Genomic DNA, 19237 nt, shown 5'->3' with positions numbered 1-19237 from the left:
CTACACGCACATGTATGCAACCCCCCCAACTCCTTTCAATCTATTGCAGAGCCAGAGCTGCATATACACAAGGAAAATTTCACTTTTTCACTATAAAGCTCTCGCTTGGTTCTACTATTGTAATACCTTACCCTTCTTTGCCAATCTCTCCAACTTTAAGTGCTTCACCAAGTGGCTCTTTACCAAGTTTGGTCAAGTTCATCTTGGTCTCCAGGGTCATTAGAAAAGATCCATTGTAGGACATTTCCAAATCAATCCAAAGTCCTAAAATTAACAACAACAACAACAACAACAAAAGATGTCACTTTAAGAACAGTCACAATCACTTTATTTTAATGTCAAGCCAACACTCATTTTAAAAAGTCCATACATCACACTTTTTCCAGAGAGAAAAACTACTTTTTCGTCAATCGATTATGTCATTAATTCACAAATAATTACAAGCTTATCAAAGCAAGTTTTCTGTTTACATTAAGCTTATGCAACAAAGTTGAACATTCAGATATGAATCAAAGCCATGCTGAAAGACAGATCAGTGAGTACAGCTAATGATCTAAAAAAAGGAGTGTGATTTACGCACACCTAAACTGCTTAAGAGATCTGAATCAAGATAAAGAAAATAGAATACAATCAGGGATTCGCTTCAAAACTATTTACAGTACTTCTCCAAGCCAAACACTAATGAGGACACTTCTCTGTATTACCCTGTCTAAATGAAGCAAAACTTGAAATCCCAGAGCAATATTGCTTGTCACACATCACAACCTGCAGTCTCTTTTGCTTTTGACAATGGTGTATCGAAGAAGTATGAAAAGGTTTGCTCAGTAACTCAGATATAGGCATTCTTCTTATGACTCACAGCAAACAAGGTCATTACTTAGAACAATTCTATATGTGTCGTATGAAGTTAAATCCTATTGTCTGGGCAGACTACTTGCTTATCGCAATCACCAAAATAATTGTTTTGGGAATAATTGCAAGATTAGATCCTGCCTCTTAAGTGACACCCTGCAGTCCCACTGACTAAAAAAAGCTGTAGGGTATTTGTGACCCAGAGATTAGAAATTAGATGCCACTAAGCATAGATTATACATCTTCCTTTTCCAGACATTGCAGCTGCATGCAATATGCCCTACCAGTATCTGGCACATCAACCACTAATGCATTCTACTCTTATTTACTTATTCAGAGGCAATTAATGGTAACTACTCTTTGGGTTTGATTGATCTACAAAAGACGCCCTTTTTCAGTTAAAGAACAACTGTTTTCTTTTCTGCAAAAACATATCAGAAGAATGGCATTGTCCCCAGTCCCACCCATTTATATTAACAGAAATACACACAGCTCCCAAAGACCAGGTCATTGATACACTACGAGATTACATGTTGGAAGCAGTACTGAAGGCAAGCTGCTTCTTTACTAACCCAAATTATTCTTTTCCATCATAGAGTTTTTCTAATGCTGTTCTAAAACAAAACACAAGAACTCAAACACAAGCTTACATAGATTTTTCCTCTTTACAGTAACAAAGTAGCAGTAAGATCATGAGAAACAAGAAAACAGCTGAACAGACCTTTAGGATAACCAATGAGCCAGCATGCTTCAAACGTCAATGTTGTTTTAACAGTAGGTCAAATTAAGCAAAGGATGCCATTACTGGGAGGGAAAATTCCTTCTGGCCAGAAAACGTTCATATGCATTTTCCGGAAGGAAAAAGGGAGGTAGGGGAGGGAGAGGGGGTGAAGAATTGGCCAGATGGTACAATTTATTCAGAATTATTTGGTTCCCTAGCCTTGACAGAAGTACAGAAAATACTACAGCATATGCTGTCACCCAAATAGGACTGTATTAACAGAAACAAGATTATTTTTTTTTCCCCTTAACATTGTCTGTTAAGAAATTTAGTTACTTAGAGGAGCCATATAATAAAACAATATTTTGCTCGTAATCAAGCACTGGTAAAAATGTATGGATGAAACAAAGCACATCACAATTAGTAACTACATTTTAAAGCCTCACAAAAGGCTACTTCAAATGACTGATTGTCTCAAACACTTTAAAAAAAAATATTTCTTAAAAGTGTTTGTTCTGGATACTGGCCTGAAGTTTTAGGATTTTTTTTTTTCCCCATGTGTGGTTTATTCATAGGTCAACTTACCAACAAATACATTTATCCTTATGAAAACAAGCATTTCCAATTATTATCCCCTTACTTATTTATGTCCTTTTAAGTACAATAGCAAAACAAGTTATTTCAGTAATTATTCACTGCAAGCTCTTAAAAACTCAGATACTAGAGTTCATGTTATTTGACAATATGAAAGAAGTTACAAGGATTACAAATTCTACCATAATTGTTTGCTTGTCACAGTTCAACTGAACAAGAAACTGAAGGAGTTAATTGTTCTCACTGCTGTTGTTGGCAATTAATTGAAGCCAAGTGTTCAGCAGTCTCCTAAATCCCATCTCATGACTCAGAACTACAGTCTTTGGTTACAACTAAAGTGACAAGAACAGAGAAAGGAATTCAAAAAATGTTTAAATCTAGGCAAAGTGAAACACTGACAAGAACCCCCAAAGCATAAGTTCGTTTAAAAAGAAACCACGAAACCACTTGACAAGCATCATACATGTTAACGATTTTAAAAAGTTTTCACTTTGTTTTCTGTAACTCAAAATAAGATTTCTACCAATGGTGAAGCCACTTTGCTACTGGGGACACTGGAGGATTTCATAAGTACTGTGGAGAACCTGCTGTCCCACACAGGAAGCATACGACAAGAAGTAGCAATATGTTTTAGTTCCCCGAACACTGATTGCACATGAGCTTATTCCATCTATTAAATTTTTACTTCTCTTAAAAGACAGGTTTTGTTCCTCACGACAACAAAACAATTTGCTCTTTTCAAACATGCTTTGTTTATAAAGCTCAGTGGAAAACATACTTTTAAGAAGTTGAGAGCAAAATACCCAGTCTTTTATAGATAAGGCTTTTCCCTAAAGAGTTGCAAGTCTCAAGTGAGATAAGGGCAAACAATAGCATTTGGATACAACAGGCAGCATTAGTTAACGTGTTATGTATGTCCAAGAGAATTTTAATAATTCCCCAAAGTCTGTTTTGTTCACACTTTTACGAGGGAAAGGTTAGAGCTTACTAACCTTCTCATGCTTTTAGTCAAGAGATTTGAGTGGCACAACATTTTTAGTATTAGTGACAAAGTTTATTTATTTCCTTCTAAATTTCATGCATCTGGTATTCTTGCAAAGGTCTGATGATAACTGCTCATCTGAGTTAGAGAAGAGCGCTGTAGTAAGAGTGGCAGACAAATGAGTCTTACATAAAAACTATAGTTAAATAAACCTTAAAAAGACCAGGTCCAAACTATGTAACATGAGCAAAGATGAAGCCTAAACTGGCTTGTTATCTAATACTGTGCACAGCTGAATTCTATCACAAATTCTCCATCCTGGGGAACCACTGTTGCTTGACCTTTAAGAACAGTGAGCAGAACTAAGATCTTGAAGAGACAAACCACCCCAGTGAATAGAAATGCCCCTCAAACCCACTAAGTTCAGCACGGCAATCTCCTCCAAACAGCACTGCAAGAAAGGACATGCTACTACTATATACCTGCTGGGTGTTCAATACCCTCATGCTCTGAGATGATACTACATAAAGAAACATGATAGTCTGTTCCTCACTTAGAAACACTGTGCACAGGAGAGCTAGTGAAGATTCATCCTCTCATGATTTTCAGCTAGTTATCTGTTCAAACTTTGCTCTGTCCATGTTTGTTGTTATTGTTCTAAATATGCTACTGAGACTTGCTGAAGTTTGGCTTATTGCTGGCCTGTTATTTAGAGCCTCTCCAGAGGCTCTTAACACTCTTAACAAGTATTGTAAATTCATTAAATTCCTACCATCTCACTACCAGTTTATTGGTTTTAGCACCATCTAGAAATGATTTTGATATCTTCATCTAAGAGTTGAAAGAACAGTTTAAAACAAAAATAAATTGTTTGCCATGCAATCCATAGCTGCACCACAACAGGCCCTCCAAGGAAGTATTTCCCTTTAGACCAATTAGAAACTTCTCCACCTTGAGTTAAATAATTCTCTTCCACATTCTCCAGCCCAGTGTAACAATATGGTAACTAAAGGAGAGAACGGAGTCAGAGTAGAGAAGTTAAGAAACCCTTAATAAACTCAGAAACAATTTAAAATTAAAAACTGCTCTGATTACATGTCTTGGAAGAAAGATGGCATCTACCTTTTGACAAACAAATACTTTTGAAGCTAAAACACATTAACCCAAGTTTGTCTTTCTGTGAAACTACTTAAATGACAAGAGTATCCTCAAATATATTCCTATGACCATATGCAAGCCAGAAAGAACAAAAAAGAAAAAAAACCAGTTCTGGTTCATAAAGCAGCAGCATGAAAAGTCATTCAGCTTTAAAAAAATCCATATTTAATAATAAGGACATAAAATGATGCTGCATTTTGAAGTTTCTTTTCAAAGCAACACTGTATTCTTGTTTTCTGAGTTATTACAATTGTATTTTCTGAATCAGTGTTTCCAGAACAGGGCAACTTCTCTTGCAGAGAGACAAATCTGTTTTCCCCTATGGTACAGAATCAGATCCGTCTTGCGGAGATGTGCATTGCTCTCTGTAGTCCATGACAGAGTATCAGATACAGGTCTGCATCTGTGTTGCATGCAAATTTTAGTTTAGTTCAGTAATTATTTCCAATGAAAAGACATGACCATATTTCCATATCTACAGAAATATGTTCATACCAAGCCTGATGCTACTATATTGGAGATAGAAACCACTCAGTATCTCCTCAGAATAAGCTCTTAAGTGTACCTTCCCCTGATTAAAACACCCACAAGATAAACACATCAAAATTTTGTTCTCCACAAGTACAAAGGCATGAACCTGGCAAAACCGGAAGAGGAAGCATGTATTTTACCTCTGTGATCAACAGAAGGTTTGAAGGCTTGAAGGATCTTCGGCACTGCTATCCCCATGTCAAGCTCAGTTAGAGTTAGCTCATTCATGAAGTACGGCAGCTAAAAGAAAAGAATGTAGAAATCAAATCCACGTTATGGAACTAAACATCATTGTTTCCTGAGAGAAGAAAGGTCATTAAGCTTAAGGAATGGATTGAGCTGCAAAGCCACCAGTGAAAGAACATATACGATTCCACAAGTTTCTTCCAGTTCTCGGATTTCACAGTTATCAGCTTCAAAATAATATTTTAGCGAGAGATTCAGCATCTGAACTTGGGATGTTTTTAAAACTATGCTGAAGTTCAGATGCTGACCTTAAACCTTCAGTATGCTTTTTAGTCAAAGCATGTAAAAAGCTCAAGAATGAAGTGTAAATCCTATTTTACTGTGCATAAAAATCAAAGACTTCTTTGCATTTTAAATTCAGTCACATATTTTAGAGTTGCAGTTATATCAACGTCTCGGCTATTTTTACCTTTGGCAAATTCTTTCACAGCACATTAGCTTTTAAATCTGTATCATAATTTTATTATAATAGAGGCACAGAATCACAATTATTTGGGTATCTATTTACTGTAAGTATTTCTAATGGACAGAAATTCTCTCTCCTGTGAACAGACAGTGCTTTAACCTATCAAAAATACATCCATCCCCCATTCCCAGTCTTTCCACTTAAACTGTTTCCAATGAGATGTTTGGGTACCCTGCTGTCACAATTGTGGAAACAGCCACGGCAGAGTTAAGTTACTGCTTATTTCCCAAAGCACAAGCAACACTATCTCACAGCTGGTGCTGGCAGCTAAATTTCAGAGCTTTTGTCAGCAAGACTACATCTTCCTTTGCCTTTAGGAACAGGCAAACTCCTCCCCAAACATCAGGAGCTAAACAGCCCTGTGATTAACTGCTGCTGTTCAGAAGCAACAGAAAGCAAAGGGAAGACCCAGAAGACATTCAAAAGCATCACTCCTCCCCTTCACCCTTTGAGCTTATGCAGTTGATGCACAATTATACGCCATCACTCCACAGACAGCTCTTTCCCTGACTGTTACTCCCACTGAGTTCTCCTGCAAGCAGTGTATGTCTGAAGTTAATAGGAGCACATTAGAATTGTAGTTCCTTGATCTCCTCCATCTTAAAGGCAATCTACTATTTCCCAAAGCAGATTTCATAACTTACAAGCAGTTCTATTTATCCCTATAGTAAATACAATAATACTTCTACTTTTTACATTAAAACTTCACAGACACAAATAGTTAAGCCAGCTGTACTTCATTTGAAACTGAAGCAGCAAAGTTAACATGTTGAGATCCTACTGTGAAATGGATAGCAAAGCTGAACTGGAACTCTGTATCACATTTATTTACTTATCTTTTACATACAAGTGTGAAGTAAGTGTTTCTTCTACTGTTTTAAAACTCAAAGACTACATGCTTGTTTTCCTCCATTAGGAATGTGTAGTGCAAGTCTCCAGATCAGTTACCTTTATTTTGCTAAGTTTCATTTGGATCTTCTTTGACACTAGATCAGACCAATACTTTTCTCCTAAAAAATCCCAAAATATTCTTCCAAGCAAAGCATTGACCCAGGCCTCCTGTTCTTCTTCTTCAGCTTCCACATGGGCATCTGGTAACTGAAAACACAGAGCAGGTTATTCAGCTCTATAAATTCTATAAACTAAGGTCAGAAAAGGCCTCGTTTACACTGGGAAGTTCAATGTTACAGCCTGGGTTAGCTAAGAACACTAAATGCTCATCACAGATAGCAGCTTTACAACCACATCAGCTGGCCTGACCTGAGCTTGCTTGTCGTCATCCTGACATGCAACAGAGTGAATGAGACCACATAGATACAGATTCACCTCTGGCAATGAAATGAGAAAGTTGTCTGTAACTTAAGCTCTGTCAGAAAAAGCAGATAAACCCAGACTGGGCAGACTTAGAATTGTGTCTGTAGTAGAGACACTCTCTCTTCCCAACAGGATCTAGAAAAACAGCTACCCTACTCTTCTTTTGGTTTATCAAAAAATAGGAAAGCAAGACGCAACCTTAAATCCAGTTCAGAAACATCACAAATAGATGATAAACAAATGCAGTACAGGGAAACAAATCCTTCCTTCCAATGTTTGTATATAGGATTCAGGAAACCATATTGTTCCTTCTGCTGCATTAGTTTTGTTTACAGTCCAAAAGGATGATGTCTGGGTCTCAAAACACTTGGAGATACATGTTCAGATGTTGCATTGCTGACATGAAAGCAAAGGCAGCTGAAATAATTTTGGGTGTGTACATGCTATCATGTATTTCATTAAAACCAGGAGGTTTCCATGAAGGAAAGACAACATACTTAACATCTCTCAACTGCCTGCAATGAAAGGAGAATTTGCCTTTCATTATTACAAGCAGAAATCCTGAAGCCAGCAGAAAAGCAGTGCTTTCTAAGAGGAGTCAGGTAGATGCTAGAGTTCTGAACATCATTTCTTGGCAACGACTGCTCCCAATGGCTGCAGCCTCACGCAGACAGAATTGCTGGGTTAGTAGCTTCTGCTGTGATCCAAGTTTCCTGCCAGCACTGTGATCTATTTATAGAATGATTTCTGACACGTGCCAGATTCCGCAGCAAATTCGTCACTGCTTCAGGGGTTGTCGGAGGCTAGAATATCTTTTTTTCTGGGGGAACACAAGATATGTTTATTTGTATACTACACCATGGCCTCCTACTGCTTTCTGGACATTGTATGAAAGTCTGACAACAAAGATGCATGACAAATTACATCTTTTAAATGAATGGTGATCGTACTTAACATTAAGGATCCATTTATAAAGCGTGTTGTACTTAATATTACAGTTCTGTTTATTAAGAGTGATTCACATGCCATCCAAGAGGCCAAAGGATTAAGGGGAGCTATAGATATTGTTCACTATTACGCTGCTATGTACTACACAACACTAACAACATCAGCCATTTAGTATTGCTTTAAAAGACATTTTAAAAATGGAAACCATATGATCCATCCATCCGTGCCTTATGTCTTTCTGAGCAAGACTGTCCAAACCAAGCTGTAGTCTATACAAGAGCCAGTTCCATTTCTGTCCCCCAATCAACCCAAGCAGCAGTGAAAACTGTCCCACTGTTGTCAAAGCCACAGTCAGAGAACCACCAGATACATACTAAAGGCAAATTCCTAACCCTATTCATGGCAACAGGGCCAGGACATCATTCTTGAGAAGAACTGAAGAGGTTAAGCACTTTCTGAAACATGCAACAGAAAAACAGTTCTCAGTCCAGGACAAAAAGCACTGCTTCATGTGATCCAGAGTGCATGAGTGAAGCCAAATGTGGGGCTGAAAACAGATTTTATAGTGTAATATTTGCACTAAAAAAACTGCCACGAACAGCATCCAACTTATACTTGTGTTATATGACAGTTCTGTCCCAATCAGGTGCTCAGATGCACTCAGGAATGGTAGAAGGCCTTTAGCTCCCCACAATCAGCAGAAAATTAAGACCAATTTTACTACCAAGTACTAAAAATTACACTTAAATTGTTTCAGCAAGCCAGGACCTCAAAAATATGCTTTTAGTTCAATCTACTTTAGAATATACACAGAAAAATTTAACTTTTTACTACTATTGGGAAGTGAGGTTTCTGGAATTTTATTTTTTGTTTGTTTGTTTTAATCTTAAAGCATAAGATACAAGTTATTTTGGGACAGATAGTTTTTAGGACACACCTGTGCATTCCTAATGAAGAAAACCTACAGCCATATTGCCTTCAGCTGTGCAGTCTTTTAGGTACAAGACACTGCAGAAGCCAGAAAACACATAGATGTTCTTGGGAGACAAGAAATCAAACTAAATCAATGAAAAACTTGTATGTTGCATTAAGAAGAAACGGGTCAACAGGGAACTGGCAAGCGTGAAAACCCATACTGACTTTATAAAAAGTTTAGGTCCAATCTGTAGTTAAAGAAATTAATTTTTCTTTCTACATAACTAATTTTTAAAGTAGTAGTTAACAAGATAAAATATATCACCACCTCTGATGCATCTTTTGAGAGAAAAGTATTACCTTTTTCACAGCTGTAGGGCTGCTATCTGCACTGAGGACTGGACTACCTGAAGGGCTTTTCTTTTCATGTGGAACACACTTTGCCATATAAATATTGTAGTCCAGAAGCATCTTCTGCCGCACATTGCCAGCCAGATCCTTGTGCTTTGGCTGGGATGCAATTTCTTCTGCATTTCCCTTGCTGCTGCTTCGGCTGTGTGTGAGAACTCCAGATTGACTATCGGTTCTACTGTGTGTTGGCAAGATCCCTAAATTAAAAGGAATAATACCTGTTTAACAGAAAAGGAACCTGACAGTCAAATAGCAGAGTGTATGATCAAACACTTAAAGGAACAAAATTAGCTTGCAGATATAACTTATTCTGAAAAAAGACCATTCAGAGTAGTGCTTTCTCATTTTGAAGGGTAAAAGTAAATTCCACTACTATGTGCTTAGGTGGCCCTAAACCCAAATTAGTCAATATTTGGTATGATTCAGCACTCAGCAGGATGTGGGACTGGAAAACCCAGCTGATCAATAGCATATTTAAATATGGACATTCACATATGTATAACATATGGCAGAATTTCCAACAGCCCTGCTGGGGAATGCCTAAAATAAAAGTCATGTGATTAAAATGTACCTATAACTAAACTTTTTTTCCCCCCATTTAATTATAAGCTGTTACAATTAAAAGGACTGTCAAAAGCATGTAACTATTAGAATTTTAATTAGACATTAATTTTGCATTTGCATTTCAAGAAGTTATGTGCCAGAAATAATGATGTTAACCAATTTTTAAAAAGCTTCCCAGATAATAAAGACAGAAAAGCATGAGTCATGCAGATTTAAAATTATATCAGAAGATGGTTTTAAATTAGTATTTCAAGCATTTGATCGATACTGTAGACTAACATGTTGGTTGGTTCAGATATATATATATTAGCACAGGACTTTTTATTTAAACACAAAAATGTGTTTGCTTGTGACATTAACCCATGAGAAAGCTCTTTAGTCTTTACAGGTGACTGGAGTGGAAGGAAGGATGGAGGAGGAAGAACAGGTAATAAGAGGACTTGGGTCTAATACTGCAAATATTGACATCAGTTCCAACAGTACAGAGAGAAAATGGACATGGTTTAATAGGCATGGAGGTGTTGGATTGACAGTTGGGCTAGATGATCCTAGAGGTCTCTTCCAACCTTAATGATTCTAAAAAAAAGGATTGAACAATTAATGCTAACAAAAGTTACAGGAGTTGTTACAGTCACTGAAAAATAGTGTATTCACATAAAACAATCTAAAAATAGTAAGAATATTTGAGGGCATACAGCCAAGTATATAGCCAAGAGAGGAAAAGGCAGGGTGGGAAGGTGGGAATGCGAGGCCAAGATAAGGAGCAGAAGAGTGTCTTTAGTAGTATTTGTCTGTAAAGATCACTATGGCTCCACAGTTGCTATAACTACCACTGGGAAAACATAACTTTGGCTTGTTTCTTTTAACAGACGCTTTTACTAAAATACAAAATTTGAATACCTGGCTTGTTCCCACATAAACTGGATGGCTTCTTTGCTTCAGACTTCAGCTTGGATGCGAGAAGGAACCTTCTGAACCATTCCTCCTTCTCCCTACCTGTCCTTCCAAAGAGATAAAGCACTTGATCCTTTTGGCTAGCATACTTTGCTCCATCCTGAGGTTTCTTGGATTCTTCATTGTTCAAGTCCACTTTTTCAGCAGATAACTTTTCCTCTGTATTCTCTTTATCAGTCTGGGCCTTAGCCATGAAGTCATCCTGTCTAGCAAGTTCGATGCAAATAGGGTACTTCTTATTCCAAATCCGTTTTCGTGCCAGACTCTTAGGAACCAGGGAAATCTGAAGGATAAACGAAAGGGTTAAATTAACTTATTTTTCAGTTGTATCTTCTCTGTTTCTGTAGTCACATAAAGAACATAGGAACACGAGAGATACAGATCCTACGCTGGATCTGCTGGGTTTAACTGGCTCCTAACTTATAGCTGGTTGATGTCCAATCCACTGCTGTCACTAGGTCTGTGGTGAGCCATAGCCTTGGAACTAAAACAAGGACCATTCAAGTAGCTTAGACTTCTACAATCATGTGGAGAAACTCAGTTTTCATTTAAAATATCTTATTCTCATAGTTATGCAGAAAAAATAGAAAAACAAGAACCTTATTTCTGTGACTGTGGGGTAGGTAATGAGAATCTAAACTGAGTTTTAAACTCAACTTTTCAGGCCCACCTCATGAAATTGAGTGTTTGAAGCTGGCAATAGTCACATCAAGTATGTAAGAATCAAGGAATAAAGGTGATTTTATTCCTTTATTTATAAATTATATTCTAAATTCAGTATATTCAGAGAGAATTGAGACAATGCAAGTGATGAGACAAGTACTGAGAGTTAAAAATTCTGATCTAGGGGCTGAACTTCCCCGTGTTCTCCAAAAACCGTGGGTAAATACCTTGGAGAATAGCCATAATTTGCTTATTATATTCAGGGCACCCAGCACTTTTGCAACCAACTGGGGGTGGGGGGAGGAGGAAGTACTGGAAATTTTTTTAAGATATCATGGAGAACAATTGTCAGTCAAGTGCTCTTGTAGCATGTGATAGCTTTGCTTGTCTTCATTATGGGAAAACAAATCAGCAATAGGCGGGAATCTCAGTTTTTGCTTTATCTTTTTCACTGTCTTCCTTTAATGGAAAGCAGAGCTGACAGCAAGCTCCTTTCCCATACTAATTCAGGGAAACGAAGGGAGGTTTTCCTCACTGTCGCCTTGGTCCCTCTCTCCCTCTAACTCCCACAGTCAATTGAAGCATAGTTTCCTCCTACATCTGTACTGCCAAGGCCCTCTATTGATGCAGCACATTAAAAAAATCCATTCTTTTAATAATGGGGTATTGATGTCTTACTTAATACAATGCCAACAGAATCAACTTCACATGGTAACTCTCCACAGATCTGAGGGAGGCAAATAACATGTAGGAAAATTGTCCCAGCATTATTCTTGATGCACTCTTACAACTGCAAAAATCCCCATCTCCTTCCCCAGACAGTGAGTACCAAGTCGTGTCTGTTCCAGCCACCTCTCGCTCTCCTCTCCTACATCCATATACAATGTACATTCCCCTTCAAGTGAAATCCAAATGTTGTCTGAACTGCCTTGGGATAGAGACAACCACCAAAGGTTACGCATTTTGGTGTAAGCTTCAGAACAGTCACGCAGTAATCTAATGTATGGGGAACAATTCTCTCAACTCCCATGTGTTAACTTCTGCTTTGAACTGAGAGGGGAAAAGCACACTTTTCCTTTACTGTGTAAATATGTAATTTTTTTCTAAATCCTGCTCAATCTTCCTCCCCTGCACAATCTTTTGCAAGTTAGTCACGACAACAGTTTTGTTTACATAATGACAGCACATGAAACTAGAGGAGTGAAAAAAAAATGTCAACATTTCAAAAAATAAAGTTTCAAAGTATTCTTTGTTAAAATCAGATATAAGTAGGGCACACTCACCTTGCTCTCTGTAAGTTCATAAATTTTCTGGCTGATGTACGTGACTTCAGGCTTTGGTTCATTGTACACAGCCCTTCTAGAAATATTTTTATTGGGTTTTGAAAGTCTTAAGGTGCTTCCTTCGAGTCGTACATAGACAGAATGAGTCAACGTAGCATGGTATGTTTCTGGATCATAATTATAAATTTCATTCATCCATCCCTAGAGAAGAAAACACTTGTTAACAGGCTTTTAAGCTGCTGGAAAACCAAATACCACACATACATCGAAGTTTTAAATAATTATCCAAGCTTTTGCCAAAGTTATGTCACTTACTGTACAAATACAACAAAGCAGTAAATGCCCCAAATGAGGTGGCACCAAACTGACAGAGCATGAGATGAGGATGGTATCCCAAGCACACAATTTGTTTTTCCGAGTAAATCATCTTGTATATGTAGTGCAGTGCTCTTCCACCTCATCTTCATGAAACACGGTGAGATCTGCAGATGCAGGCTTGCTGGGAAGAGCCACAAGGCAGCCAGTAAGGGCATGCTGCAGAGCAGCCCGTCTGCTTACAGCAAGCACAGACATTTTAATCACCAACACTCAAGGCAGAGCAAACAGTCTGTCTGCTTATAGACAGCACTGACATTTTAATCACCAACAATTAAGGACTGAGGGCAGGACCACGATGGAGTTTGTTTTAACACACCATCACCATTTAATATGTTGTGTAAGTGCCCAGGTACAACGCAGGAGTCCTACATGTGGGGATTCAATTTCATTCGTTTCTGTGCAGTGAAAGAAACAGAAAACAAACAAACCAGCCCTGCTGTAACAAGCCGTAAGTGCTGACTCTAACCATAGGGGTGATGTTACTCCTCTTCTCTAACATCTGCTTACAGAAAATGAAAGATGATAAATGGGGCAGAAAACAACCCAGAATACTCATTCAAGGAGGATAACTTTTCCTTCTCTTAACCTGCCCTACAACATACTTTGATAATTACTTCTACCTGCACATCAAAACCTTAATTCGGCATACTCAATATTCATTAATGTCAACAGAAAGCAAAGGAGATAGACTTAAACAGATGTACCCTAGAGCATAAAGTAGAATAGCATCTTTATAAATATCTAGGTGAGTGTAGTAGGAGGGAGAGCATCTGCTGCTGGGAAGTGGGGAGAGCTGAACAAGCATCCCTAGTATTCTTCAAAACAAAAAAGTTGTAACCACCTTATGCAAAACATCCCAGAAATTACTGCAACATTTTAACTTATTAAAGAAGTTCCCACCCACACACAGAAATGTAAAATTTATTTTAATGCTCATTTACTTCAGTGCCATATAATTTCTCAAAGTAGACAGCATACACTTTCTTAGGTGCCATAGTAACAGTGATATCTATGTTTGCTTACTCCAACATCGAGCTCCATTTTCACTATAAACCCTGAAAAACCTAGATAAATTAGCATTTCTTTTATGTTCAGGAAAGATTAAGTCATTCATCTTTGCTCAGCTCCAAAGCAGACTACCTCTTTTATTAACAGAAGTACCTATACCAATACATGCTCTTTGAAGAAGCTTTGTGTTTGGGGTTTTTTTGCTTACACTGGCTTATATACAACTACCATATAGGAAATACAATGCATGAGGAAGAGTTTTCTATAAACCATCAAGGTTCTGCACAGCAGGGTTGATATATGTTTGAGCATATCCCATTCCCTTCCTAGAAATTATTAAGCCAAGAAATCTTTAAGCAGACAGCAATTATTTTTCAGCCAAGAACTCCAGCTGGACTTACTGAAGCACAAGGACATCACATGAGTTGCCTAAAGCCACTGTGAGCCATTCACTCTGTGCAGGACTGGAATATCCATATGGCCCACAGATCTCTGGAGAGACTCCCACCTGCCCCCCGGATCAGATCTCTGAGCTATTTCTAGCTCAGACACCAAAGTCTGGAGCCTGCAGCCAGGCAAACGTACTGACAAAAATTTGCTGCCTCAAAAGTTTATTGCCTTCCCCTGCAAGGCGGTTCAGCCGAAGACCACACAAGCTGGCACAAAGAGTAAGGGATACTTGGAAAGCGGATCTTTATATGAAGCTTAGCCACATGAGCCCTTTTTATACTGTAATAAGCTATGATGTTGTTTTCAGTAGGAGGGTTGGAAACCTCTGGGTATGTGTGGTACCCAAGAAGGAAGGTCAGAGTACACTTGAAGTTTCTTTAACGTCCTGCTCGAGATGGAACTGGTTGGAGTTTTCTGACACCAGCACTTGAGCCAAACAGAGAACACGTAGCAATGAAAACAAGGTGAGATTTACACATCATTCTCTTGATTGCTATGTTCCATAGTGAGAAGTAAAAATCCATGAACATAGCTTCAAAGATGGAAAGCTGAGAGTTGAGATGACACGAACACCTTGGGACACACATCACATGTGCAAACTTTGCTATACCTTCTCAGCAGCTGTACGACTGTTATCCAACACCCTTATAGTCATGTTTAATTTTATCCCTCCAGCACACACTGAGATGCCATAGCCACGTCTGTGATAAAAAGGCGCAAGGCCGAGCCTGCACTAAGTGACTTAACCAAGTTCAGTGAACCTCTGGTAGCACAGGGGTCTGAATCCATCCCATATGTCATCCACTAGAGCAGCACCTTTCCTATCCCATTTCTTCTATAACAGTGCCAGTACCAGCCTTTCTGCCAGAAAATTTCCTTACCCTACACAACTAAACAGCAGAGGAGAGGCCCTTTTGAAAATTGCCACCTTCTTCCCAGCAGCAGCAAGACACTGAATTTAAAGAGCAAAAATAAACAAAACAGAATCCCTGCTTCCTCAGCTTGTATAGTCCCACTTCTCTTTCAGCATTCGGGAGTCTTAGAAAGTCCCACGTGCTTTTCTGATCCCTACCATGCACCCAGGCTTTCCACTTCAAACAAATGGATTAGCTGTATAATCCGCCAAACACACAATTCTCAAACCCTGTACTGCTGCCTCCCCTGCTCCCTGTACGTAACAAACCCAACAGAAGTGCAAACGCTGCTTCTCATAGCACGGCCATCAGGTTATTAGTGACAGAAGAACCTGTCCAAGACTTAACTTCCAGCTGCCTAAGCTACTGAACATTCAAAATCTAGGACTGACAGAAGATAAATACACTTCCTGCCTAAAACAGCAGCCTACATAGCGATTTCTATACAAGGAAGAGACTGGCTGCTTCATGTATTTGAGGCGTAGCCCAAAAACCAAAAAATACACAACTTTAAATTCAAGTATTTGGGGTTTTCTTTTCAGACAGTACCTAGCCAACAGTCAGGATGAAAGAGATACCATACTGCATTACTACAAACCCTCCTCGTATATAAATTTTTAGTTTCCTAATTTCTAAGGATGTGCTGTTTCCTTTTTGCACTCAACTTTCAAGTTATTTTGTAACAGAGAAACATTGCATGGTTGAGAGTGAAATGTTAGTACTTCACCAAATGATGACTCTTCACTCTATTAATGAATCTGAAAATGTGTGCTAGCTGCAGGGAATTTTCCCCCCATATATCTAACAAGTGTTAAAGGGGGAAATGACACCATCTGCCTTCTCACTTCAGCAATTTTCATTTTTGTGAATTGTTCCATCTAGCATAAAAACCATTTTTGAGAAGGTTACCTGAGAAACCCCAAAACTCATTCCAAAGTTCCTGTATTTTAAGAACAATTTTAGCAGAAAGACTTCCTCCCCTCTCTTTGCAAAACCAAATTTTAACAAAAGATTCACAGCCTACGGAAACCGTTTTGCAATGCATCTAAACAGAGAAGTTATGTTCCCATAACGTGCTAGCAACAGATGAATTTCCCAAACTACTGAAACAACAATGGATTTCCTTGTGTAGGAGAGGAGTGACTGTATGATGGGTCTTTTTTTGTACTAGCGAAGTTGTTAAAATAAGAAATTTAGCAATTCAGGGAGGACAATGACCATAGTCATATGCCACTCTGCAGCTGCTTGCCATTCACACTGATCCTGTGACCTCCATTTATAAAGGTCAGCAGTTGCTCTGAATTCACAGCTGAAATTAGGAGAAGGTGCCTCACCATCAGTTTGGTAACTAACGTGAAAAAGTATCCGGTTAGAATATTGGGCAGCGTGGCTTTTACAGCAAAGGTCACGGTTACTATTCAAAACCCCACACATGGGCTAACAGGATCTGGCCAGTTTGTCAGACAGCAGAGGCTGAACCGGCTCTCGGAGCGCAGCACGTCACCTCCGTCACAGCAGCACTATCAACTAAACCGGCCGTGCGGGGAACGCACGGGGCTGTGGAACACAAGCACTTCCATAAAACGGCTTTAAAAGGCCCACCCCAGTTCACTTTTCCTCTTTCATGACTCTGGGCTGCAAATTTTTTATTTGAACTGCAGTTCAACAGAATAATTCATGCGAGTAAGAACTGCAGAGTCAGGCCCTGTAGAGTATCAACTTTTTCATGTTACTTAGTTTAAGATCTCGGGCATGTTATACCTTAACCTGAGAGGGGAGGTTGGGGGGAACTGCAAAAGACCCTTACGAAGAACCCAGAGGGTTGGGGGCACAGACCAGTAAGTAAAAATAAATAAAAATCATTACTTCTAGGATATTTTCAAATACATAAATAAAAGAATCAGCAAGTCAACTCCACAATAACAGCCCAAATCTGGATTATAACTGCCCCCAGAGGTTCTTAGTGATATTAACAGATTGATTAATATCCATTATCATTAAATGATATAACCAAATGCTCCAGCACTGAAATTCTCGGAAGACTGTTGATCACTCAAATCACACCAATTGTATTAGTATCCCTCTCATTACCACTGTTTTATAACACTTCAATAGTATTTTGCTTGATAAATGAGGAAAAAATGTAATGCAGCTTTTTGAGCTTTTATTGACAGGGAATCAAATCTAAAGACATAAAAAAGGTCTCAGGTGGGCAGAAGTAACCATCACCTTAACTGGCAAACACAGGCGTCTGCCAGAGGCCACTATCAAACACGAAATCCCTTGGGTGGTATTCAGGAACAGCATGCTGGTAAAAAGCCTCCTCTTTCTGCACAGCTGTGGTTCAAAAAGCTTCGCTTCTCCAGCAGGCACTGCCAATACAGTCTTCTCATAAAAGTTCTTTCTAATGGAAAGGGTAAATCTATCATTTCCATTTTAGCTGTTACTTAAAACCTTTTGTATTGGCCAGCACAACACAAGGGAATGCACACTTGAGAAGGCCAATAACGAAGTTAGAAAAGACTAATGCATTAAAGAAGAGAAAAAATGTGGGCAAAGAAGAAAAGGAAAAGGAAGCTAGAGAACTGATGACTAAGGGAATAAGAAGATAAGAAAACATACACTGAAGATCACAGAATCGTATAGGTTGGAAAAGACCTTTAAGATCATCGCGTCCAACTGTAAATGCAGGGGGGTTTGTGTGCATTTTCAGGTTGGGGGGTGTTCTCCCTCCAATACCAAAGACATTTGAGTGAAATAAGTACAGAAATCTACAGAAGCACCCACTAACCAGCACAACAGTGTTTTATTCTTTCTCATTGCAAAGGAACAATTTTTGGGGAGACAATATTAATGTTCAGGTACTTTGGCAATTGCTGAGGGGAATTTTCCAGTAGTTCTTGAAACCAGGGAAATGTGAACTTCTCAGACAATATTTACGTGGGGGAGAATGCACACATACTTGTACAAAAATATCTTGACAGCAGCTTGGCAGAATCCCAACTCCTAGAGCCCCACAAAGAGATCTTACTCATAGCATTTATCATAATGGCATGAAAGGAGTTCAGGCCAGAATACAAGACCAACAAGTCCTGAGAACATCATCTTTGTGCAAGAGCATCAAGTTTGATTTTCCTATATTCACATGAGTTTTGTTACAGATTAAATCTTTATCTCATTTTTCAGAGGATCTAAACTGTACAGTGCTCATTTTGACAGAGGCAAATAGAAAATAGTTGTATGAGGGGGGAATAATAACTTGCAATCTGCTAAATCACATTACATTATGTTCCACTACAATATGGGCACTGAGCTGGTTTTTAAACTCCTGAAACATTAAAAAGCCCTTTTATAGGGCTTTACATATTAAGGACAATTACTTTGTGTGTTAATGAGTGCAAGAAATACTTATTAGGTCATACAAAACATTAATCTACATTCATACAGACTTCTCTGCACAGTTAATTTCTTGCCTACAGCCATTCTCATAAAATGTATCTCCTGGATAAAAGCATTAAAATATAGTTTAAAGGTTCCTGAATAACAGCTAACACCTCAAAGAGCCATCTGAACACCAGCCAACAACGAGTATTAGGATCTTTACCAGTTTTCAAGTATCAGGGCAAATTTATACGCAGGGTCCCAGCACCCAATTAACAAGGACAGAACTTAATGTTTGTGAAGATTTGTACATGTAAGCAGCAGGTAAATCAATTGTGCAGACAGGATTGTTCAGTCTGCACTCACAACAGCAAATAAAGACCACAACTTGTAACATCCAAGAAAAACAGGGAACACCAAGGTAGCATCAGGGCTGGGCATGCAATTGCTGCCTGTATTTAGCAAAAGTTGGCTTTTACACCCCATTTCTCTAACTTTTCAGTT

General features: G+C 38.6%; 1 protein-coding gene across 6 annotated transcripts in view; it reads right to left on the bottom strand.

The window, feature by feature from the left end:
• The window catches only part of TEX2 (testis expressed 2), a 59163-nt gene that overhangs the window by 9949 nt on the left and 29977 nt on the right, over nt 1-19237 (bottom strand). For 5 of the 6 annotated variants that reach the window (XM_072881604.1, XM_072881605.1, XM_072881603.1 and 2 more), the window contains 6 exons: nt 12603-12803; nt 10603-10939; nt 9088-9356; nt 6499-6648; nt 4979-5078; nt 132-264 (listed from right to left, as the gene is read on the bottom strand). In XM_072881604.1, coding sequence (XP_072737705.1) covers nt 132-264; nt 4979-5078; nt 6499-6648; nt 9088-9356; nt 10603-10939; nt 12603-12803 — 1190 coding nt within the window. The remainder of the gene's footprint in view (nt 1-131; nt 265-4978; nt 5079-6498; nt 6649-9087; nt 9357-10602; nt 10940-12602; nt 12804-19237) is intronic. The other variant, XM_072881602.1, reaches the window with a different exon arrangement.

This window comes from Ciconia boyciana, chromosome 16, assembly GCF_034638445.1.
Source record: "Ciconia boyciana chromosome 16, ASM3463844v1, whole genome shotgun sequence".
NCBI classification, from domain to species: Eukaryota; Metazoa; Chordata; class Aves; order Ciconiiformes; family Ciconiidae; genus Ciconia; species Ciconia boyciana.
Note: the sequence above shows the minus strand (reverse complement) of the source record. Positions and strands in the feature narration are given on the sequence as shown.